Source organism: Pan paniscus, chromosome X (genome assembly GCF_029289425.2).
Source record: "Pan paniscus chromosome X, NHGRI_mPanPan1-v2.0_pri, whole genome shotgun sequence".
NCBI classification, from domain to species: domain Eukaryota; kingdom Metazoa; phylum Chordata; class Mammalia; order Primates; family Hominidae; genus Pan; species Pan paniscus.
Genome location: NC_073272.2, coordinates 38,532,565 through 38,557,712, shown reverse-complemented (window position 1 = coordinate 38,557,712; position 25,148 = coordinate 38,532,565). Strand labels below are relative to the sequence as shown.

General features: G+C 37.5%; 1 protein-coding gene across 5 annotated transcripts in view; it reads left to right on the top strand.

The window, feature by feature from the left end:
• Positions 1-24,315, top strand: part of LOC117977530 (lanC-like protein 3) — a 291,833-nt gene extending 267,518 nt beyond the window's left edge. For 4 of the 5 annotated variants that reach the window (XR_010111308.1, XM_063601935.1, XM_063601933.1 and 1 more), the window contains one exon: positions 22,957-24,315. Coding sequence is in view for 2 of the 5 variants with exons in the window: in XM_063601933.1 (XP_063458003.1) it covers positions 22,957-23,014 (58 nt within the window). In the remaining 3 variants the exon portion in view is untranslated. The remainder of the gene's footprint in view (positions 1-22,956) is intronic. The other variant, XR_010111307.1, reaches the window with a different exon arrangement.
• The last annotated feature ends 833 nt before the right edge of the window (positions 24,316-25,148 follow it).

Here is a 25,148-nt window from a genome sequence, read left to right as displayed (position 1 = left end):
GACCAATAGCAGGCTCTGAACTTGAGGCAATAATTAATAGCTTACCAACCAAAAAAAGTCCAGGACCAGATGGATTCACAGGCAAATTCTACCAGAGGTACAAGGAGGAGCTGGTACCATTCCTTCTGAAACTATTCCAATCAATAGAAAAAGAGGGAATCCTTCCTAACTCATTTTATGAGGCCAGCATCATCCTGATACCAAAGCCTCGCAGAGACACAACAAAAAAAGAGAATTTTAGACCAATATCCCTGATGAACATCGATGCAAAACTCCTCAATAAAATACTGGCAAACCAAATCCAGCAGCACATCAAAAAGCTTATCCACCATGATCAAGTGGGCTTCATCCCTGGGATGCAGGGCTGGTTCAACATATGCAAATCAATAAACGTAATCCAGCATATAAACAGAACCAAAGACAAAAACCACATGATTATCTCAATAGATGCAGAAAAGGCCTTCGACAAAATTCAACAGCCCTTCATGCTAAAAACTCTCAATAAATTAGATATTGATGGCATGTATCGCAAAAACATAAGAGCTTTTTATGACAAACCCACAGCCAATATCATACTGAATGGACAAAAACTGGAAGCATTCCCTTTGAAAACTGGCACAAGACAAGGATGCCCTCTCTCACCACTCCTACTCAACATAGTGTCGGAAGTTCTGGCCAGGGCAATCAGGCAGGAGAAAGAAATAAAATGTATTCAATTAGGAAAAGAGAAAGTCAAATTGTCCCAGTTTGCAGATGACATGATTGTATATCTAGAAAACTCCATTGTCTCAGCCCAAAATCTCCTTAAGCTGATAAGCAACTTCAGCAAAGTCTCAGGATACAAAATCAATGTTCAAAAATCACAAGCATTCTTATACACCAATAACAGACAAACAGAGAGCCAAATCATGAGCGAACTCCCATTCACAATTGCTTCAAAGAGAATAAAATACCTAGGATTCCAACTTACAAGGGATGTGAAGGACCTCTTCAAGGAGAACTGCAGACCACTGCTCAATGAAATAAAAGAGGACAAAAACAAATGGAAGAACATTCCATGCTCATGGGTAGGAAGAATCAATATTGTGAAAATAGTCATACTGCTCAAGGTAATTTATAGATTCAATGCCATCCCCATCAAGCTACCAATGACTTTCTTCACAGAGTTGGAAAAAACTACTTTAAAGTTCATATGGAACCAAAAAAGAGCCCACATTGCCAAGTCAATCCTAAGCCAAAAGAACAGAGCTGGAGGCATCACACTACCTGACTTCAAACTATACTACAAGGCTACAGTAACCAAAACAGCATGGTACTGGTACCAAAACAGAAATATAGACCAATGGAACAGAACAGAGCCCTCAGAAATAATGCCACATATCTACAACTATCTGATCTTTGACAGACCTGACAAAAACAAGAAATGGAAGGATTCCCTATTTAATAAATGGTGCTGGGAAAACTGGTTAGCCATATGTAGAAAGCTGAAACTGGATCCCTTCCTTACACCTTATACAAAAATTAATTCAAGATGGATTAAAGACTTAAATGTTAGACCTAAAACCATAAAAACCCTAGAAGAAAACCTAGGCATTACCATTCAGGACATAGGCATGGGCAAGGACTTCATGTCTAAAACACCAAAAGCAATGGCAACAAAAGCCAAAATAGACTAATGGGATCTAATTAAACTAAAGAGCTTCTGCACAGCAAAAGAAACTACCATCAGAGTGAACAGGCAACCTACAGAATGGGAGAAGATTTTTGCAACCTACTCATCTGACAAAGGGCTAATATCCAGAATCTACAAAGAACTCAAACAAATTTACAAGAAAAAAACAACCCCATCAACAAGTGGATGAAAGATATGAACAGACACTTCTCGAAAGAAGACATTTATGCAGCCAAAAGACACATGAAAAAATGCTCATCATCACTGGCCATCAGAGAAATGCAAATCAAAACCACAATGAGATACCATCTCACATCAGTTAGAATGGCAATCATTCAAAAGTCTAGAAACAACAGATGCTGGAGAGGATGTGGAGAAATAGGAACACTTTTACACTGTTGGTGGGACCGTAAACTAGTTCAACCATTGTGGAAGTTGGTGTGGCGATTCCTCAGGGATCTAGAACTAGAAATACCATTTGACCCAGCCATCCCATTACTGGGTATATACCCAAAGGACTATAAGTCATGCTGCTATAAAGACACATGCACACGTATGTTTATTGCGGCACTATTCACAATAGCAAAGACTTGGAACCAACCCAAATGTCCAACAATGATAGACTGGATTAAGAAAATGTGGCAGATACACACCATGGAATACTATGCAGCCATAAAAAATGATGAGTTCATGTCCTTTGTAGGGACATGGATGAAGCCGGAAACCATCATTCTCAGCAAACTATCGCAAGGACAAAAAACCAAACACTGCATGTTCTCACTCATAGGTGGGAATTGAACAATGAGAACACATGGTCACAAGAAGGGGAACATCACACACTGGGGCCTGTTGTAGGGTTGGGGGAGGGGGGAGGGATAGCATTAGGAGATATACCTAATGTTAAACGACGAGTTAATGGGTGCAGCACACCAGCATGGCACACGTATACATATGTAACAGACCTGCACGTTGTGCACATGTGCCCTAAAACTTAAAGTATAATTTAAAAAAAGAGAAAAAAATAGTAGACAAGATTGAAAACCTAACTCAGAAGTATGTACCTGTAACAATCACTAAGTCTTGGCCAAACCCAGTGGCCATACTTTAACCATTCATACATTGCTGAGTGTTCAAACTGTGTTCAAATAAAGCAAATGCTAAGCTGTAACCAATCCAGCCATTCTGTACCTCACCTCCAATTTCTGTATGTCATTTCCCTTTTTTTGTCTATAAATCTTCTTTCGCCATGTGCCTGCACTGGAGTCTCTGAATCTGCTGTGATTCTGGGGGCTGCCTGATTTGTGAGTTTTTCATTGCTCAATTAAACTCCTTTAAATTTAATTCGGCTGAAGTTTTTCTTTTATCACTGTTCACATCCTCTGCCTAGTTACACAATGCATTTATAAGTCGAGGCTCGTCTCCTTGCCCTATTCACATTATATACCTAGATATCCCATTGTACTAATGGTGTAGGACTACCTTTTTGGTCTTTTCTTTTCTTTTCTCCACTAATTATACTGTACAGGCATTTAGGTACTCTTTTTTAATTTTTAATTTTTGTGAGTATATACTAGGTGTATATAGTTATGGAGTATATAAAACCTTTTGATACAGGCATACAATGTTAATGATCACAGCAGGGTAAATGGAGCATCCAACACTTCAAGCATTTATCCCTTGTGTTACAAATAACCCAATAACACTCTTTATTTTAAAATGTACAATTAAATTGTTATTGACTATATTCACTCTGTTGTGCTATCATGAGTGCTCTTCTTTTCCCCATTCACGTCTCCTGTCCCTTAGCACTACAGTGATGGTGTCTGGCTTTTTCTATACTCCATGATCATGTCATCTATCTAGTTACACTACAACATAAATGTTCAAGGTGCTTCTTTTCCCCATTCACATGCCCTGTCCAGTTACATAACTTCTATGATGATGCAGGACTCCTGCCACATTCACATTTGCTGCCAAGTTATAGCACTGTACCAATTAGGCTGCTTATTTTTTTTCTCTTTGGTCAGCTAACATTCACTGTCTAATTACACCACTGCATTGGTGAGGCAGGACTCCTCCTCTTTCCCCATTCACATATTCTGTCGAGTTATACCACTGCACATTTGGTGTGAGGTTCTTGTTCTTCGTTCTGTTCTATTGTTATTGTAACACATACTACCTTTTATTACAATTTTATATTTACCTCTCTCAATTTCTTGGTCTCTCTCTCTCTCTCACACACACACACACACACACACACACACACAACACACACACACACACACAGTATAGTAATTCTGTAACAATAATATAATAGAAAGAAACATCAAAATTTTTTCCCTGGAAGAGACATACATTAGTAATATTGTCCATCATTTGTCTAGCAGTGTTACTGAATGCAAAGATAGAAATGTATTAGAATCTTACATCAGGGGCAGCAGCAGATTTTAATTTTCTTGATAGAAATCATAGGTTTATTAAATAAAAATAATTTTTATTTAAATAAGAATATTCACAATATTTTAATTATTAAATAATGAGCCTCTACTTCACAAATCTGATGAAAGACACAAATCTTCTCTTCCAAGAAGCTCAATTAATACACAAAAGATAAAATTAAAGAGGTCCCCACTGAGGTACATTATAATGAAACTGTAAAAAGCCAAAGAAAAAAAAGACATTCTTGGAAGCAACAAGAGAGAAATGACTCATCACTTATAAGAGATCCTCAATAAGATTAGCAGCAGCTTCTTTCTCATGAGAAACAATAGAAACTATAAAGCAGTGGAAAAATATTTGAAGTGCTGAAAGAAAAACCAATTTTAACCAGGAACACTGCATTTTAAGGCTATGCTTCAAAAATGATGGAGAAATTAAAACATGCCCAGATAAACAAAAGCTGAGGAAGATTCTTGCTAGTAGATTTTTCCTACAAGAAATACCAAAAGGATTTTTTTTTTTCAGGCTAAAACGAAAAGTTCACTATACAGTAACTCAAAGCCATATAAAGAAATAAAGAATACCTATAGGGTACTGTGCTTATTACCTGGGTAATAATCTGTACACCAAACCCCCAAGACATGCAATTTACCTATGTAACAAACCTGCACATATACCCCTGAAACTAAAATAAAAGTTACAAAAATAATACCAGTAAATGTAACTGCATAGGTAATTTAAAAAGCCAGTATTATTGTGCTTTCAGTTTGTAATTCCTAATTTATTCTTATATGACTTAAAATACAAAGGCATAAAACAATATAATTCATCAGGGATATTGGCCTGAAGTTTTCTTTTTTTGTTGTGTCTCTTCTGGTTTTGGTATCACGATGATGCAGGCTTTATAAAATGAGTTAAGGAGGAGTCCTTCTTTTTCAATTGTTTGGAATAGTTTCAGAAGGGATGGTACCAGCTCCTCTTTGTATTTCTGGTAGACTTCAGCTGTGAGTCCGTCTGGTCCTGGGCTTCAGCAAAGTCTCCAATGTGCAAAAATCACAAGCATTCCTTTATGCCAAAAATAGGCAAGCAGAGAGCCAAATTATGAATTAACTCCCCATTCACAATTGTTACAAAGAGAATAAAATACCTAGCAATACAGCTAACAAGGGATGTGAAAGACCTCTTCAAGAAGAACTACAAACTACTGCTCAAGGAAATAAGAGAGGACACAAACAAATGGAAAAACATTCCATCTTCATGGATAAGAACAATCAATATCATGAAAATGGCCATACTGCCCAAAGTAATTTATAGATTTCATGCTATTCCCATCAAACTACCATTGACCTGCTTCACAGAATTAGAAAAAACTATTTTAAATTTTATGTGGAATCAAAGAAGACCCCATATAGCTAAGAAAATCCTAAACAAAAAGACCAAGCTGGAGGCATCATGCTACCTGACTTCAAACTATACTACAAGGTTACAGTAACCAAAACAGCATGGTACTGGTACCAAAACAGACATATAGACAAATGGAGCAGAACAGAGACCTCAGAAATAACATCACACATCTACCACCATCTGATTTTTGAAAAACCTGACAAAAACAAGCAATGGGGAAAGGATCTCCTATTCAGTACATGGTGCTGGGAAAATTGGTTAGCCATATGCAGAAAACTCAAACCGGACCCCTTGTTTAGATCTTATACAAAAATTAACTCAAGATGAATTAAAGACTTAAATGTAAAACCCAAAACCATAAAAACTCTAGAAGAAAACCTAGGCAATACCATTCAGGACATAGGCACAGGGAAAGACTTCATGACAAAAACACCAAAAGTAATGGCAACAAAAGCCAAAATTGACAAATGGGATCTAACTAAACTAAAGAGCTTCTGCACAGCAAAAGAAACTATCATCAGAGTGAACAGGCAACCTACAGAATGAGAGAAAATTTTGCAATCTGCCCGTCTGATGAAGGTCTAATATCCGGAATTTACAAGCAACTTAAATGTATTTACAAGAAAAAATTGAACGACCTCATCAAAATGTGGGCAAAGGATATGAACAGACACTTCTCAAAAGAAGACATTTACGATGTCAACAAACATACGAAAAAAAGCTCAACATCACTGATCATCAGAAAAATGCAAATCAAAACCACAATGAGATATCATCTCACGCCAGTCAGAATGGAAATTATTAAAAAATAGTAAACAATAGATGCTGGCGAGGCTAGGAAGAAACAGAAAAGCTTTTACACTGTTGGTGGGAATGTAAATTAGTTCAACCATTGTGGAAGACAGTGTGGCAATTCCTCAAGGATCTAGGACCAGAAATACCATTTGACCTAGTAATCCCATTACTGGGTATATACCCAAAGGAATATAAATCATTCTACTATAAAGACAAATGCATATGTATGTTTACTAAAGCACTATTTACTATAGCAAAGACATGGAACCAACTTAAATGCCCATCAATGATAGACTGGATAAAGAAACTGTGGTACATATTCACCATGGAATACTATGCAGCCATAAAAAGGAATGAGATCATGTCCTTTGCAGGGACATGGATGAAGCTGGAAGCCATCATCCTCAGCAACTAACACAGGGACCGAAAGCCAAACACCGCATGTTCTCACTCATAAGTGGGAGTTGAACATTGAGAATACATGGACACAGGGAGGGGAACAACACACACCAGGGCCTTTTAGGGGGTGGGGGATGAGGGAAGGGAATTAGAGGATGGGTCAATAGGTTCAGCAATCCACCATGGCACACGTATACCTATGTAACACACCCGCATGTTCTTCACACGTATCCCGTTTTTTTTTTCCTTTAGAAGAAATAAAACAAAAAACAAAGTCAACATGCAAAAATCAGCTGTATTTCTACATATCATCACTTAAAAATGCCGAAGTAAAAGTTTTAAAAGTTTCATTGACAGTAGCATCAAAAATAATGAAATATATAGAAATGAATTGAACTGAATATATGCAAGACTTGTACACTGAAAACTTCAAAAAGTGTTGAAAGAATTAAAGAAGACCTAAATAAATGAGAAGACATGACATGTTCATGAATTAGAACATTTAATATTATTTAGATGACAAAACTTCCCAAAGCAAGGCACATATTTAATGTAATTATTTTAAAAATACAAATGATCTTTATTGAAGAAATGGAAAACCTGATCCTAAAATTTACATTAAAGTGTGGGGGACCCAGTATACAAAAAAAAAAAAATTTTAAAGAAGAATAAAGTTGGTGTTCTGACACTTTTTGTTTTGAAAACTTTACTACAAAGCTAAAGTAAAAAAAAAAAAAAAAAACCATGTGGTACCAGCATAAGAAAAGACATATAGACCAACAAAATAGAATAAAATTGAGAGTCCAGAAATAAACCCATATATTTATGATTAAATAATTTTTGACAAGGGTACCAAGTCCATTCAATGGAGAAATAATTGTTTATTTAACAAATGATGCTGGGTCAACTGGATATCCACAGGTAAAAGAATAAAGTTTAATCCTTACTTCACACCACATACAATAATTAATTACAAATAGACCAAAGACCTAAATGTAAGAACTAAAAATATAAAACTCTTAGGAGAAAATATACTGGCAGATCTTTACAACCTTGGATTTGGCAATGGTTTTTTAAATATGGCACTCAAAGCATAAGCAATAACACAATAATTAAATTGAACTTCATCAAAATTAAAACTTTTATACATCAAGGATACTATCAACAGAGTAAAAGGGCAATCCACAAGATAGGATAAAATATTTGCCAGGAGGCTGAGGCAGGAGACTCTCTTGAACCCGGGAGGTGGAGGTTGCAGTGAGCCAAGATCACGCCACTGCACTCCACCTTAGGTGACAGAGCAAGACTCCATCTAAAGAAAAAAAAAATTTGCAAATCGTATATCTAATAACGTTCTTATATCCATAATATATAATGAGTGCTTATAACTCAACAATTAAATAACAAAAACCTAATTTTAAAAATGGGCAAAAAGTTTAAATAGGCATTTCTTCAAACAGCATATGCAAATGACAAACAAGCACATGAAAAAAATACTCAAAGTACTTAGTCCTTAATGGAAACAAATCCAAACCAGAATAAGATATCTTTTGGCACTAAAGGGGATAGCTATGATTAAAAAAGGGAAATAATAAGTTTTGGTGAGGATATGGAGAATGTAGAACACACATGCATTTCTGGGGAAAATGTAAAATGGTGCAGCCACTGTGGAAAGTTTGATGGGTTCTCAAGAAGTTAGAGAATTACCATATGAACCATAATTTCTAATTTGGGGTATATAATCAAAATAATTAAAACATGTTCAAACATAAATTGTACATTTATGTTCATAGCAGCACTATTTTTAAACGTATTTTAATTTTATTTTTTATTTTTTGTGGGTACATAGTAGTTGTATAATTTTAAGTGAAACATGGGATATTTTGATACATGCATGCAATGTGAAATAAGCACATCATGGAGACTGGAGTATCTGTCCCCTCAAGCATTTATCCTTTGAGGTAGAAACAATGCAATTACAGTCTTTAAATTATTTTAAGATGTACAATTAGGTTATAATTGATTATAGTCACCCAGTTGTTCTATCAAATAGTAGGTCTTATTCATTCTTTCTATTTTTTTTTTTTTTTACCCATTAACCATCCCCACCTCCCGCCAGGCCCCCACTACCCTTCTCAGCCTCTGGTAACCAACCTTTTACTCTCTATGCCTACAAGTTCAATTGTTTTGACTTTTAGATCCAACAAATAAGTGAGAACATACGATGTTTGTGTTTATGTACCTGGCTTATTTCACTTAACATAATGATCTCTAGTTCTATCCATGTTGTTGCAAATGATAGGATCTCATTATTTTTTAGGGCTAAGTAGTATTCCATTGTGTATATGTACCACATTTTCCTTATCCATTCATCTGTTGATGGACACTTAGGTTGCATCCAAATCTTAGCTATAGTAAACAGTGCCGCAACAAACATAGGAGTGCAGATATCTCTTCAATATCTTGATTTCCTTTCTTTCGGGTGTATATACCACAGTGGGGTTGCTGGATAATATGGTAGCTCAATTTTTAGTTTTTTGAGGAAACTTCAAACTGTTCTTTATAGTGGTTATACTAATTTACATTCCTACCAACAGTATACAAAGATTTCCTTTTCTTCACATTATCACCAACATGTGTCATTGATTGTCTTTTGGATATAAGCCATGTTAATTGGGGTGAGATGATAACTCACTGTAGTTTTGATGTACATTTCTCAGATGATAAATGAGCACATTTTCATATGTGTGTCTGCCATTTGTATGTCTTCTTTTGAGGAATGTCTATTCAAATATGCCCATTTTCTGATCTAATTATTAGATTTTTTCCTATAGAGTTGTTTGAGCTCCTTATATATTCTGGATTACAACCACTTATCAGATGTGTAGTTTGCAAATATTTTTCCCATTCTGTGGGCTGACTCTTCACTTTGTTGATTGTATCTTTTACTGTGCAGAAGCTTTTTAACTTAATGTTATCCTATTTGTTCATTTGTGCTATGATTGCCTGTGCTTGAGGGATATTGCTTAAGAAATTTTTACCCAGACAAATGTCCTGGACATTTTTTCTCAACATTTTGTGTAGTAGTTTCATAGCTTGAGGTCTTAGATTTAAATCTTTAATCCCCTGGCCCATGTCTTGGATCTCCTCTTTCCATGCCAGCTATATACTACACTATGCAGCCCTTCATACCTAACCCTGAATCTGTCTTAACCCATACCTCCCACAAACAGTGCTCGCACAAACAGTGGCCACTTGGCCACATTTTGTGTCTAGTATTGAGCATATTTAGGCCCAGCTCTTCCTTCCTTAGGCAGAACTTTGAGAATAGGTCCTCACTGGCTTTGGAAGTATTCCAAAAGAATTAGAGTGTCTGATATTTTTCTACAAAATTGGTAGAGTGTCAGGACCTGAGGAAGTCATTCTCGTCTCTGTGGGATCCTATTTCTGGGATGAAATGTAGCATGAGGAGATTCTGAGAAGGAGTCTCTAAAATAAGGGACTCAGGACTAGGGACCTTTTTGGCCAGGTCTAGTGACAATTCAGGCTACATACCAAAAAACCAAAAGAAAAGAGAGCAGAAATATAGGAAAGGAGAGAGAAAGAGTTCATTTTGTTGTTTTTCTTTAAATATTTTTTTCATTCCATTCACTTTAAGGTGAATGTCTCCACAACTTCTACCATATCTCCACAACTTAATTATTTGAAAAACAGCTCAGTTGGGTCTCATCATGGAAGTAGTGATATGATCAAGGTGGAAAATGTGGAAAATAAAATATAAAACTTCCTCATCAGTATTTCAACAACTGGGTACATACTTTGTTCACAGCATGGTGTACACCCATTCAATTTTTTTCAAACATGTCTACACACACACAAACACACACACTCTCATGTATATGTTCACAATCTCAGACACAACTACTTTTTTAAAAATGAGATTAACCATTAACATTTTTTAACTTAATACCTGACCACTTTTCCACATCAATTATTAAACTAGAATCACTGCCCTAGTCTCCTCCAACCCCTGCAGACCTCGGGAGCACCTGTTCTCACATGTAAACATTTTCGTCCCCTAAAAACTGAGATCTTTGCCCCTCAGCCTTCTGACCCCTACTGTCTCTTCCTTTATGATTCTGAGTCTGGGTTATCCTCTCACCGCCCTCCCTACCCCCACATAACCTTGACTTCTTGACCCTGGATACCTCCACCATTCCTTTCTTTCTCCAAACACATTTGGATAAACTCTGCTGTTTTTCTTGTCCAAGTGGCAAATTATGTGTGCTAAGATGGTATGAAGTGTCTAAATGGGAATTTCATGGTCAAAACTCTATTTCAAATAGAGCCAATAAATATTTCTGGGATAAGATTTTACTCTCTCTCTCTCTTCCTTAGTGTCCACTTGAATGGTGACTACATTTTTTGTTAATCTTCTGCCAGAAAATTAAATTTTTGGACTGGAATCAGGAAATATTTTATACTTAATTTTATTTATTAAGACTTTTTTCTATAAAAGGCAACTTAACAAAGGGAAATTTCAGCTCAAGGGCCAAGGTAGGCCCTTTGAGGGAGCAGGGGACCTAGAATCAAGGGTCAATCGCAGGTAAGTGCTGAGTGGCTGAGTCATGGGAAGGGGAGGAGAGGTTTTAAAACTTCCCATAATGTTGCCTGTGGCTAGGAGAACTCTTAGAAACCCCACAGGTAACCACTGAGTGGACAATCCACTTAACACAGTAGATGAATGATGAATGTAGATATCCTGCTGCTAAAACATCCCCTAAGATGAACACTACATACACCCATGCACTTCCTGCTGTATTATCCTCTAGGATGTCTGTGACCTCCATTCTTGCACATGATACCATCTTTGGGTCTTGGAAGCTGCTCCTTGAAGGTCATAGCACAGACAATGTAGGGGCAGATGTACCCTCTATTTGGGTTTGCAGTTTTGGAGAGGCAGGGCTCAGGGTAGCAAGGCATGCCTAATTCTAGGAGGGACAGGCTGGAGTTGGAGTGAGGGGGAAAAAAAAGCATGATAAGGCATTATAAGGGGAGGAGGAGGAGTGACTCAGGCTAAGAAACTTTAGAGAGAATAAGAGGTTTCTACCACTTTGCCCAGAATAAAGAAAGGAGAATTTACCAGGATGTGAAGATAAAGTGACATTAACTCAAATGGCATCACCAGCTGGGAGGCAACACATAGGACCTCAAGACCAAGAGAGATGGAAAGACTCTGAAGACAAGCCTTCAAAAGGCAAACCCAACAGGAAAAATGGGATTCAGGACAGCAGGCTCAGGTACAAAAGGGTGAGTGTGGAGGGCTAGTCATCCCTGTGCAGTGCCAGCTGTAGAAGGGCCTAGTTAGGGGGCATGGCTTCTAAAGGCAGGGCCTGTCTGTGATCCATGGCTTTGAAGAACAGGGCCTGGCATGTTGGTGTGATTGAGGAGAGCAGGGCGTGGTTGTTAATCATGGCCTTGGAGGACAGAGCCTTGTTGGGCTGCCAGACCTCAGACTCAACTGCTGTGCTGAGACCTTACAGAAGATGTCAGCAAAGGCTCAGACCTCTTCCAGAGGCCTTGGAAGTTCTAGGAAACAGATGATTCCTTGGCTGATTGTGAGTTTGGTGGAAGGGGAAGCAGGCACCCTCTTTACAAGGTGGCAGGAGAGAGGAGAGTGTGTGAAGGAGGAATTATCAAACACTTATAAAACCATCAGATCTCGTGAGAACTCACTCACTATCACGAGAACAGCATGTGGGAAACCGCACCCATGATCCAATCACCTCCCAACAAGTCCCTCCCTCAACACATTGTGATTATGGGGATTACAATTCGAGATGAGATTTAGGTGGGGACACAGAGCCAAACCATATCAAGAACCAATTCCAGAAACTCTCAAACCAATTATGAAAATTCATGCTTAAAATTCTGTTTCTTAAAATCACTCCTGTTACCAAAATCTGTAACAGTCAGGGTTCTCTAGAGGGACAGAACCAATAGGATACACGCACACACACACACACACACACATATATACACATATACATACACAAAAATATATATGTTTGAGTGTGTGCATATACATATACTATATACACACATATGTATACTAAATCCACGTATATATTCTCAAACATACATATATATTTGTGTATGTGTATGCAAATATGTGTGTATATGTGTGTATATATGTGTTTATATTTTATATATACACACAAACACTCATATATATATTTATATAAATGAGTTTATTATGGAGAATTGGCTCACACAATTAGAAAGGTGAAGTCCCATGACAGGTCACCTGCAAGATGGGGAATGTTGGTAACATTGTTCGGTCCAAGCCCAAAAGTCTCAAAACTGGGGAAGCCTACAATGCAGCTCCAGTTTGAGGCAGAATGCCTGAAAGCCCCTGGAGGCCACTGGTGCAAGTCCCAGAGTCCAAAGCCCAAAGAACTTGGAGTCTTGTGTCCAAGGACAGTAGGAGAGATAGCGTCCTGTTTGGGAAGACATAGACAGAGACAGAAAGAGAGAGAGAAAACTCAGCAAGCTGAATACTGAATACTACCCTTCTTCTTCTTGCTTTGTTCTAGCGACACTGGCAACTGATTGAGTGGTGCTTGCCCACATTAAGAGTGAGGTCTTTCTCTTTCAGTTCACTGACTTGCATATCAATCTCCTCTGAAATCATCCTTACAGATACACCAAGAAATAGTGCTTCACCAGCCATCTACGCATTCCTCAATGCAGTCAAGTTGACACCTAATATTAACCATCAGAGGGTTCACAACAATGATAGAAATAGAGGCTGTGGTAGAGAAAGCTTCCATGCTGCTGGGTTTGGAACTCAAGGACATCAGGTCACTTGAGACTTAGAGGAATCTGGGAAACAGGATCTAGGTTGCTGCTCTTGCTGGCATCAATAGTGGCAGGGACAACCTCATTCTTAGTCCTTCTGGTCACTTCAACTTGCATGAATTTCAACTGCTGCTCCTTCTCCCAGTATGACTGGATAGCCATAATATCAGGTTCTTAGAGAGAGAAACACTGCTGTAAACACAAGTAGAGCCAGGACTAGAAGATCAAGGCAGGATAGGCAGACCTTGGTTGAATTTTTGCTTCTGACTGTTGAGCTATATATCATGTAACTCTTCTCATCTTCACAGAGGTCCAATCCAGTTCCCACTGACATCAGACAGAAGGGTGTGAGCCAGCCCTCTGCAGTCTGCCCCAGCCTGATCAATAATGTAAATTTCCTGATTTTTAAACATAACCCCTAAAAGTGTGTGTGTGTTGGGGGGCTAGGGTTATAAACAGTTTGAGCGACCAAAATCAGCATGTCAGTGCCATTCTAGTGGCTCAATCTTAAGCAATCTCCTGAAAGAAATTCCACATTGGTCAACAAAAGATGTCCCCCAGCAAGCAGTTCCTCAGTGGAATATGATCACAACACTATGCCCATGGATGACCCCAGAGGGGACAGCCCCAGGACTTCTCCTGGCCTTTGGATTACCTCAAGCTCTACTGGGGTGGATAGAAGGGTTGAAGAGCAGGTCAAAATGAGGAGGCACTGCTGTCTCCCGCAGGTCTCAGGTACCAGAGGGGAATTTAGAAATTCTGGAAAGATGCTTCTGCTTGCCTGGACCCCTGAGGCATGCACAGACATTACCTGTGATTAAAGGTGGTACTTTTCTTAAACATCCATCGACATTTGTATGGGCTGCATAGTAATCCAGGGATAAATGTGCCTTAATTTATTGTACATACTCTCCATTCTTGGAAAACGATGTCTAGTTTCTATTAATATAAATATGCTGTGATGTACAGGCTTGAAATTTAATATTTGGATACTTATTTTTAGTCATTACTACAAAAAGTTTGCATACTTAGTACCCAAAGCAGAAAAGCAAATGTAAGAAAATTAGCACCTAAATTCCCACACACTCATAGACAATTACTGAAAATGTTTAATTATATATTGGCAGAATAGCTATTTATACATGTTTTAAGTTTCTGTTTTGTTTATGAAAATAGAATTATTTATCCATGCATATTGTTTTTTAATCTGTGTTTTGGATTACACACTTTACAAAAGATCATACTTTCCATGTCAAATAATACATTTACACAAGGTCGTTTTGTAACTAGAAATATTCCATTTATAGAGGAAGCGTATATTTTCAAACATTCTTGTATTTCCAACATTTATGTTGTCTCCAAATTTTCACTCTCTAACACAGTACTGTGACACATACCCTTCTTGCGAAAATGTGTTCATATTCTCATTTGGTTCTTGTAGTGGATAAATTCCCAGAAGTTAAAATTCTTCATATAAGGCAATACAGTATGTAAATCTTGGATAAAAATATTGGTTAGCTGTTCTCCTAAAACTCACTGTTATAACAATTTTGGCAAAATGCAATGGGATGTTTAGTAGGATGGATGAGAAACTGAAAACAGTATGGTGATTCCTTAAAGAAGCAAAATTAGAACTACCATTCAACTCAGCAATCCCACTACTAGGTATCTCCTCAAAGAAAAAGAAGACATTATATGAAAAAAAAACATGCACACACATGTTTATAGCAGCACAATTCATAATTTCAAAGATATGGAACCAACATAAGTGCCCATCAACCAATGAGTGGATAAAGAAAATGTGGTTTATATACATCATGGAATACTACTCAACTGTACAAAGGAACAAAATAATGTCTTTTGCATCAAATTGGATGGAGTTGGAGGACGTTATTATTATTATTATTTTTGAGGCGGGGTCTTGCTCTATCGCCCAGGCTGGAGTGCAGTGGTGCAATCTTGGCTCCCTGCAACCTCCGGGAGGCCATTATTATAAGTGAAATAATTCATGAATGGAAAGCCAAATATTGCATGTTTTCACTTTTAAGTGGGAGCTAAGCTATGAAGATGCAAAGGCATAAGAGCAATATAATGGACTTTGGGGACTCAAGGGAGACGACTGAGAGGAGGCTGAGGGATAAAAGACTACATAATTAACTGCAATGTATACTGTTTGGGTGATGCATGCACTGAATTCTCAGAAATCACCACTAAAGAAATTATCTATATAACCAAAACCCACCTGTACTCCCCAAACTATTGAATTTTTAAAAAATCAATCAAACAAACAAAAGAAATTGCAAAGAACACAAAATAGAATGGAATAGTATTTGGAATGTTAGATAATATGAAATGGAAACTTGATTTGAAATGTAATGAAGAATGGCATAAAATGGAGACTGGTTACAGTGGAAACTAGAAAGAAATAAGGAATAGAATATGGACTTTAACAGGCTATGAAATGGAAAATTGAATACAATAGAAATTGAATGGAATACAGTGGGAAAATGGAATGGAAAGGGGAATGAAAGTATATTGAATGGTGTATGGAATAAAAGAAAAGATGCAATGTTATATGAGAAGAGGAATAAAATGGAATATAGAGTGAAATAAAATTTTAAAGAAAACTGAAAATAAATAGAAGAAAAATATAAAATGGAACAAAAAATGCAATGGCGTGAAATAAATGGACTATAAAACATGCACTATAGATTTAGAAATAGCATGATTGAATATAACAGAATGGAATTTGGAGTGAAATCCTGTATAATATACAAGGCTTTGAAAGATGGAATAGAAATAAAATAAAAATGGAATAGAATGGAATATGGAAAAGAAAATACTGATGGATTAAAGGATGGACTAAAATGAAAAATAAATTGGGTGTGGTGGTGGTGTGCAGCTGTAGTCCCAGCTTCTTGGGAGGCTGAAGTGGGAGGACTGCTTGAGCCCGGGAGTTCAAGGTTGCAGTGAGCAATGATTGCACCACTGCACTCCAGCGAGGACGACAGAGCAAGACCATGTCTCTAAAAACAAACAAACAAGTAATATAAAGAACAAATTAGTAGAATCTATTCCAGTCATTTACTGCTCCATAGCTTGGTGTTGTGGATCAATAACCATTTTATTATGCTCATGGATTCAGTATGTTTGGAATTCACACAGAGCAGAGTGGAGATGGGTTATCTCTTCTCCATTACATCTGAGTTCTCAACTGGTAAAATTTGAATGACTTTGAGATTATGAGAACAGCCGTCAGTGATGACACCTAGAATTTGGCCAGATAATCTGGAATGGGGAAAACTTGCTCTGTTGAGGAATAGATTGGGGAAGAGAATGGGAATCCATGGTTCAATTCTGACTGTGTTTATCACTACAGCTTGCATAGTTATTATAGTCATTTAGGGGTACAAACCCCAATTTATAAACTTTCCATTAATTCTAGAGGTTACTTTTCACCGGTTTCATACATCCAGTATTCCTCTGGGAGTCATTTTGGGTTACTCTCTCAGAGTTTTTTGAAATCTCTCTGGGCCTTAGTAATGATCCTTGACTTATTAACTAAAATGCCCCATCTAGCCTAGCCCCCATTTAAAGGAATACACACACACACACACACACACACACACACACACAAACATACTAATCTCTCTCTCACTTACGGATTTGGCTGACTTCTAAGATTTTCAACTAAGGAAGCCCCTCTCTCTAACTGCATCGATGTGTCTTCATTTCTCTCTTCTTTCTCTTTCCCACTGCTCCTGTTTAGATGGTATATATGTATGTATGTGCTCATAAGAAGAGAAAATTCTGGAAGGGTGGATTTTTTGACTCTTCATAATTTATTTTCTGAATGTTTTCGAAGGTTATACATTACTCTTACATTAAGAAAAATACAGCTATTTGCCCTTTGGAAAAACTAAATTTTGATGCTAGGTTTTACCCTGTTGTAAGCAACCAGACTGTCTCATCTACTACTAGATGGGGTTTTAAATTCATAGCACATTGCCAGATGGGAATTTGACAACACATATTTAAAGTCATAAACATGAAATACATTTGACACTACAATACCTCTTCTAGGCATTAATTCTAAAGAAATACTCATATATACTGCCAAAGTTATATGTTCAAAGGTGATTATTATAGTGTCATTTATTTTTAAAAGTCTGAAATGACCTCATTTTCCAAGAAGGCACTGAATGTCCATAAAATAAATGTATGCAGCTTTCATATGACGTTTATGAAGAACTTTTATTGCCATGGGAAAATAGCTGTAATATCATAGCTCTTTGTCTAATATCATACCAATAAAAACATAATTACAGTATACACTAAACAATATTTACATTTACTTATCTATCTACCTACCTACCTATGTATCTATCCATTTATTGTAATTTTCTGAGGTAGTTGTAACAAATCACCACAAACTTTGTGGCTTACAACAATAGAAATGTATTCTCTCAACCCTGAAGGCCAGAAGTACAAATTCAGTACCACTCAGCCAAAATCAAAGTATTAGGCAGGCCTGTACTTCTTCTGGAGGCTCTAGGGGAGAATCTGTTCCTTGCTGCTGCCAGCTTCTGATGGCTGCAGGCCTTCCTTGACTCATTGTTATATCACCACAATCCTCACTTCCACTTTCATTATCACTTTCTCCTCTGTGCATTTGTATCAAATCTCTCTCTGCCTCTTTTTTATAACGACACATGTTATTGCACTTAAGGCTCTCCCAGAAAATACAGAATAATCTCCCCACCTCAAAATCTTTGTCTTAATGACATCTGCAAAGTCTTCTTTGCCATATAAAGTAGCATTAACAAGTTCCATTTATTAGAACGTAAATAGCTTTTGAGGGGTCATTATTCAACTAACCACACTACATATCTATCTACCTATTTATTTTTATACCTATATAGCTTTTTACATATATCCAAATCTCATTCACTATAGAGCCATGGTTCTCAACCAAGGACATTTTGCACACACCTTCCAGACATTTGGAAATGCCTAGAGACATTTTTGGTTGTCCTAATTGGTGAGAGTGGAGGTGCTACTGCCATCTAGTGTGTAGAGGTCAGGGATGTGGCAAAACTCTCTTAATTCCAGTAACAGACTTCTACCACACAAAATTATCTGTCTGATCAATAATGCTCACAATGTCAAGGTTGATAAACTGCTATAGAGAAGATGGACAATCCAGAAAAGTTTATAACATGATTTAGATCACAAGCAACCCTGCCAGTGATTGAACACTATGATTAAACATTTAATATGGCATCAGGGTGAAGTCACAGAAGATGGCGGAGTAAAGAACTCCAAAATCCATCCCTCCACAAGCAAAGAGTAAGCTCGCAAAAACTGTCAGAATCAAGTGTTTTTGAACTCTGGAATTTAATGATAAACTTACAGCAACCAGGTAGTGTTTAATGAATAAACAGACTCTTAATTCTGATAAGAGATCTTTGTGGCATTATATTCACCTGCCTACCATTCCCCATTCCCTAGCTAGGCAGTGGTTATGTGTATGGCAAATTGCATTCTTGGTTCATCTTGCTAGTGCCAGAGGGTAAAGGGTGAATTTTGTTTTTAAATAATTGTGTTGTGTATTTTGGCCTATCTTGTGTTCTCTGAGAGAAGGAAAAGCTCAAGGGCTTGTGTTTGTTTTACCCGCTTCCAAACTCTCAGGGCTGGAGTAGCCTCCCAGGCAACATTTGCCAAAAACATTTAAAGACAGATACTATCTCCAAGTATCTGAGTGAGCAGATGGTGGAAGGGGGTTGCAGCATACTGTAGATAGGTCACCTGTCCATCCTGGAAGAGATAAGAGAACCTCAGGCCCAAGGAGACAGAGACATCCTAGATTGGGCTGCATGTGACTGGGTCTATTTTGCTAATATGACTGGCAACCTGGTGTCTCTGTGCTAGAATTACAGTCTTGGGTTCATGTAGATAAAGAGTTTTCCAGGCCATATTTCTTGCTGTGACTGGGTCCCCTTAAACTTGTTCCTCTCTTGTCACCTCCCACCCCACCTTTCCCTGTGTATGCAGGCAAGGAGAGTCTGGCACATAGGAACAAAATGTCCTATTGGATTAGGCTGCATGTTGTGACTTGATCCCTTTCTCGGTTCTGCTCATGGGGAGGAGAATTTCAGCCCTGCAGGGGCAAAAAGGTTTCTCATGTGCTGCTGATTGCTGCGACTAAGTCCTCTTTTCATATTTATTAGGTTAGTCTCAGTCTTCCTAGATGAGGATATGTAGAGATGCCAGCAACAGCAAGCCGATGAGAGGCCACATTAGAAGGTGCACTGATTGAGGGTGCAGCCGGCCTCAAGTGGACATGTTGGAGTAGGCACGTAGCTAGACATGAACAAGTTAGGGGGCTCCTGAGAAAAGGAGATTTGGAAAAGCTCACACCCCAAAGACCACCTAAAACAAGCATGCTAGACATGAGCAGCGAGGAGGGCGAATACCTACACAGGAAGGAATGCCCCTTATTAAGCCCACTAATTGCTCACTCTGCAGTTAATCTGTCAGAATGTAGCTAGCTACATGCTGATAAGGGGAAAGAAGGCACAGGAGAAATTCCTAAGAGATATGCAGAAACAATACGTATAGATTTGACCACTATACAATCTTCCTGGGATGGTAGTAATGAGCAGTGCAGCCATTAGGTAGAATTCCTATCCAGCACCCAGCCCACGCATGTGCACCAACTAATCAATAGTAAGAAAGCATTCCAGAAGGCTGGGATGGGAACTAGGCAGGGAAAAGGCAGGGACTTAAGGCAGAAGTGGAAAAACTAGACAAACAAAAAAGGCAGAAACTTAAGACAGAGGTGGGAACTTCAAGAAAAAAATCTGACATTATAAAAAGCCAATGTAGAACTCTCTGGCTGCTTCTGGCCCATTCTCTTTCAGCAGCCTGCTCTGCCTCATCTTTCCGAGTGTTCTGTCCCTTTAAATAAACTCTCTGCTCTCTATTTTCCTTCAATAAATTTCCTTTTTCTGGATAAATTGCCTCTTAGCAGAATTCTTTCTCTCAAGTACGACTAAGAACTGGGGATTCTTGCACTTCCCAGTAACATAGTATTATGTCTTTGGCACCATTTGCTTTGCGCTGGGAAAGCCAGAGCTCATGCCATGCAAAGGCCGTTTTGATGTGTTTCTCTTGAAGGTAATTTGTCAAACACTGTGTAAGGTCTAGATTTGAGGGGGAAATAAAATGAAATAAAATAAGGGTAGTTTGGGTGAAAGGACAGCTAGGAGGAACAGAAGGAGTTGGCCTTGAAACAAATCTAGGAGCTTCAAGGTACATCCAAATGTATAGGATTCCCTCAAATCCTGCTATGGCAGAAGATCTACGGAGTTTTTCTTGCTGAGCAGCATTTTGGATGATTTGGTGTGCCATGCCCTAGAGCACTGCATATTCTCGGACATCTCCTAGATAAATTAAAGTCAGATAAGAGAGTGGTAGGGTCTGGGGTCAAAATAATCAAAATAATCTACCAATCATGAAAGACTCGAGGCATGCCAGAACCAATGACAGAAGCTTTACATAAATGCATATATCCCAGTCTCACAAGACAGGGTTTATCAATCCTATTTCACTGCTAAAGATTCTAAAGCTCAGTGGGGTTGGCAATATTCCCAAGTTCACAAGGCTAGAATGTGGCAGGGTTGGGACTACTAGACCCCTGATCAGAATTTGCTTAGAGTTCACTCTGTTTCACTTCTCCCAGTCAGAGGCAGACATTTTGTCTTTTAATTAAGTTCTCTTCTTACTACTTTAAAATATCTCTTAGGTGATAAAAAGAATGACATTGTGGCTAAAGAACTAAAAAATGGGTGTCGAAAATCAGAATCAAACACAATTTGAGGATTGCCTATTGGCTTCATTTACCCAGGATCCTGTTGCATTTAGTCCCAGGGTTCTGTGGGAGCTCACTGTGCCCATGGGCCAACATTTTTATCTAGCTCCAGCTGTTTCCTACATTACAACACACTTTCCCTGGGTCTTACTCAGTTTATTCTCCTGCCCAATTCTGGAACTTGACCTGCTGACCATATCTTTACCATCTCCTCTTTTGGTGGCTACACCCTATTATCAGTGGAACAGACAGCCAAGAATCACCTGCTTTCCCCCCTACAGAGTACTCCAATTCCATGTAAATATCTCCCAGCTAGATCTTCATCATGGAATCCCTCTGATAGCAAAAATCCTTTCTATGTAAAGTTCACTTTAGACAGTGAAGTTTAGACATGTGGTCATCCTCCATAAACATCTTCACCACACTCTGAAGGTGTTTTCCAAATAGGCTGGTTAGTAGAATATGAATTGTCACATAACCTACTGTTTTTTTTTTTTAGGATATAACTCTGAAGTCAGAAGAGGATTTTATGAAACACCCTAATATTGGCTGTAGGGTTTTAATAGGGCGTTTTATTTGAAACTGACCATGTATATACTTATGAGTGAGCATACCTAGGTAGGAAAAATCAAAACCTCATGCATAAATGATAGACGAGGAAAGACCATGGAAATCATTGTGTAAGGCAAACATGTAGGGAAGCTGAATTCTTAATAATCCCTAAATGCATTTCTAAGAGTTAGAAAATGTTTTCTTGGCAGACATGCTAGCTTTGATTTTGAAAGAAAAAATAATTCACCATACTTTCATTTCCTCTTGTCTCTGTGTACTTTTCCCAGAGAAAATTTCTTGTTTTCAGTGTGCTTAATGGTACCTGTACAGGTGCTCAAACATGTTAGTCAGGTGGTATTTCTCCTTTCTTTTGGTGCATAGTTACTTTCTTAACTTGGGACTAAGAATGTAATTATGCACCAAAATAAAGGAGAAAATTCTCAGCTTACTGAGATTGTAGATGTTATTGCAAAGGGCAGTGGAGAAAAGCACTATTGAGTGAAGAAGAGTAGACATTTCCTACAAATATTTTCAGTGTCCTTTTGAAAATTAAATGCACTCCTGTATTTAAAAGCACCTGTCATATTTTAGGCTGTGGAAAAAGTTGGTGAATTCTAAGACACATTTACACTTCCAAGAAACTTCTCCAACAAATAAATAGAGTTATTGTAATAACAAATTATATGATAGTTACTCTTTATTGAGAACATACTATTTAGCAATTTCTTGGAGAGTTTGCAAAAGCTTGTCCACATCTGACCCTTCTCTACTTCCTAGGTTTATTGAGTGCATTACCAAGCACACTCATAACTAGAAAGAATCATGTGAGTAGGCCTTTCCACTGAAATAAAAACAAAAACTTGTTTGTCAGTTTCAGGCTTTGTTAGTTCTAGGCCAGTGTATTTCAGAATCAGTTTGACTCTTCCATGCTTGACTCTTCCATGCTTTCTCCTTTATTCAGCATCAAACATGGAGAGCCCGTGTTGAGATGGTGGAACTACAAGATGAAAGCAGCCTGAATCTCTGGTTCAACTGATAGCAGAGAGCCTATGCCAACCCATGTCTGTTTTTTTGTGTGCAAAATAAATAAATATTTATTGTTATAAGTCATTCAGATTTCAAATTTTCTCTGTTTCATCAGCTAGGAGAAACTACATGACTGATCCCCAGCTACCATTTCTGTTGTTAGGTTTATTTAAATATTTTAATTATAAAAATAATATTACAAAGATTCTTTCTCAAAAAAATCTAACAATACAGATAAACCACATTCCACAGTGTTTCTTCAAAATTCAACACTTTTAAACACATAACCATGATTAACAGTCTGATGTTTAAGCTGATCCTACTTGTTTTAACCTATACAAATGTGTTTAATAAACATATATTATGATTTTATGTGTGTGTATATATATATATAAATATAAATATTTAAAGTATACAATATGGCCAGGTGCAGTGGCTCACACCTGTAATCCCAGCACTTTGGGAGCCCGAGGTGGAGGGGTCACGAGGTCAGGAGTTCGATACCAGCCTGGCCAACATGGTGAAACCCTGTGTCTACTAAAACTACAAAAATTAGCTGGGCGTGGTGGTATGCGCCTGTAGTCCCAGCTACTCAGGAGGCTGAGGCAGGAGAATTGCTTGAACCCGGGAAGTGGAGGTTGCAGTGAGCTGAGATGGGGCCACTGCACTTCAGCCTGGGTGACAGAGCAAGACTCTGTCTCAAAAATAAAATAAAATAAAATAAAATAAAAACAAATAAAGTATACAATGTGACATTTTGATAAACATGTATAATAAAATGATTCCTGTAGTCAAGCAAATTAATGTATTCTGCCTCATGTATTTACCATTTTGTGTGTGATAAGAGCACTAAAAATCTACTCTTGCCAAATTTCCATTATACAATAAAATATTATTGACTATAGTCATCATCCTGTACATTACATCTCTAGATTTATTCATCCTACATAACTGCAACTTTGTACTGTTTAACCTACATTTCCCCAGTCCTCTCATTGCAATATTTTAAAACACACAACGAGAAGTGATGTACCTATTCTTCTCCCATTTGCCTTTAATAAGTATTATAAATTAACTAATAGTAAATGACATAAATATAAATTTTTGATTTAATTAATAAACTAACCTTTTGACTAATGAATGAATGAATGAATGAATGATTTTTCCATAACAAGGTCATACAGATTTACTTTTGTATTACTATTGGGATTCCAATATGTGTGCCATGATTTAACCATTTTTCCACTGATGAACACATAATTGTTTCCCAATTTATATTGTAATAAACGGAACTAAATAAACATTTTTAACACAAATTCTTTGGAAAATGTGTATGTTTTCTTAAAAACACAGTAGAGCAGAAATTTGGTTAAAATGGAAAACGTTGTAATTATTTTAAATTTTTATAAATATTGCCAAAATATTATCTCCAAAATGTCATACAAACTTATATTCTCACAAATTATTTTATATTAATACTCTATACTCTCACAGATATTTTGTCAATTTTAAAATTTTGATCAAACTTCTAAATATATAAATTACAGAGTAATCTAATTAATATTTTCTTATTTTCTAAATAGGTTGAACAGAAAATTTGCTTTTCTAGACTGCAATCTCCATTTATTCAATCAAACACAAATGTAGATGTTGCTGTGAAGATATTCATGATAGTTAATTTTATGTGTCAACTTGTCTGGGTCATAGTGTCCAGATATGTGGTCAAAGATTCTTCCGGATATTTCAGAGGATGTTTTTGATGTTAATAACATTTAAATAGATGGACTTTGAGTACATAGTCTCATTTAAATAGATGTACTTTGAGTACAGTAGATTGCCCTCTGTAACGTGGGTGGGCCTCGTCCAACCAGCTGAAGGCCAAAATAGAACAAAAGACTGACCTCCCTCAAGCAAGTGGGAACTCTACCAGCAGATGGCCTTGGGATTGGAACAACACTGACTCTTTCTCTGGTTTCCAGCCTACCAGGCCACTCTGAATATTTCGGACTTGCCAGCCTCCATAATCTCGAGAGAGTTCCTTAAAACAAACGTCTTTCTGCGTGTATATATATAATATTTAGTGGAATCTGATTCAGTCAGTTGAAAAACCATAAAAACAGATTTCCA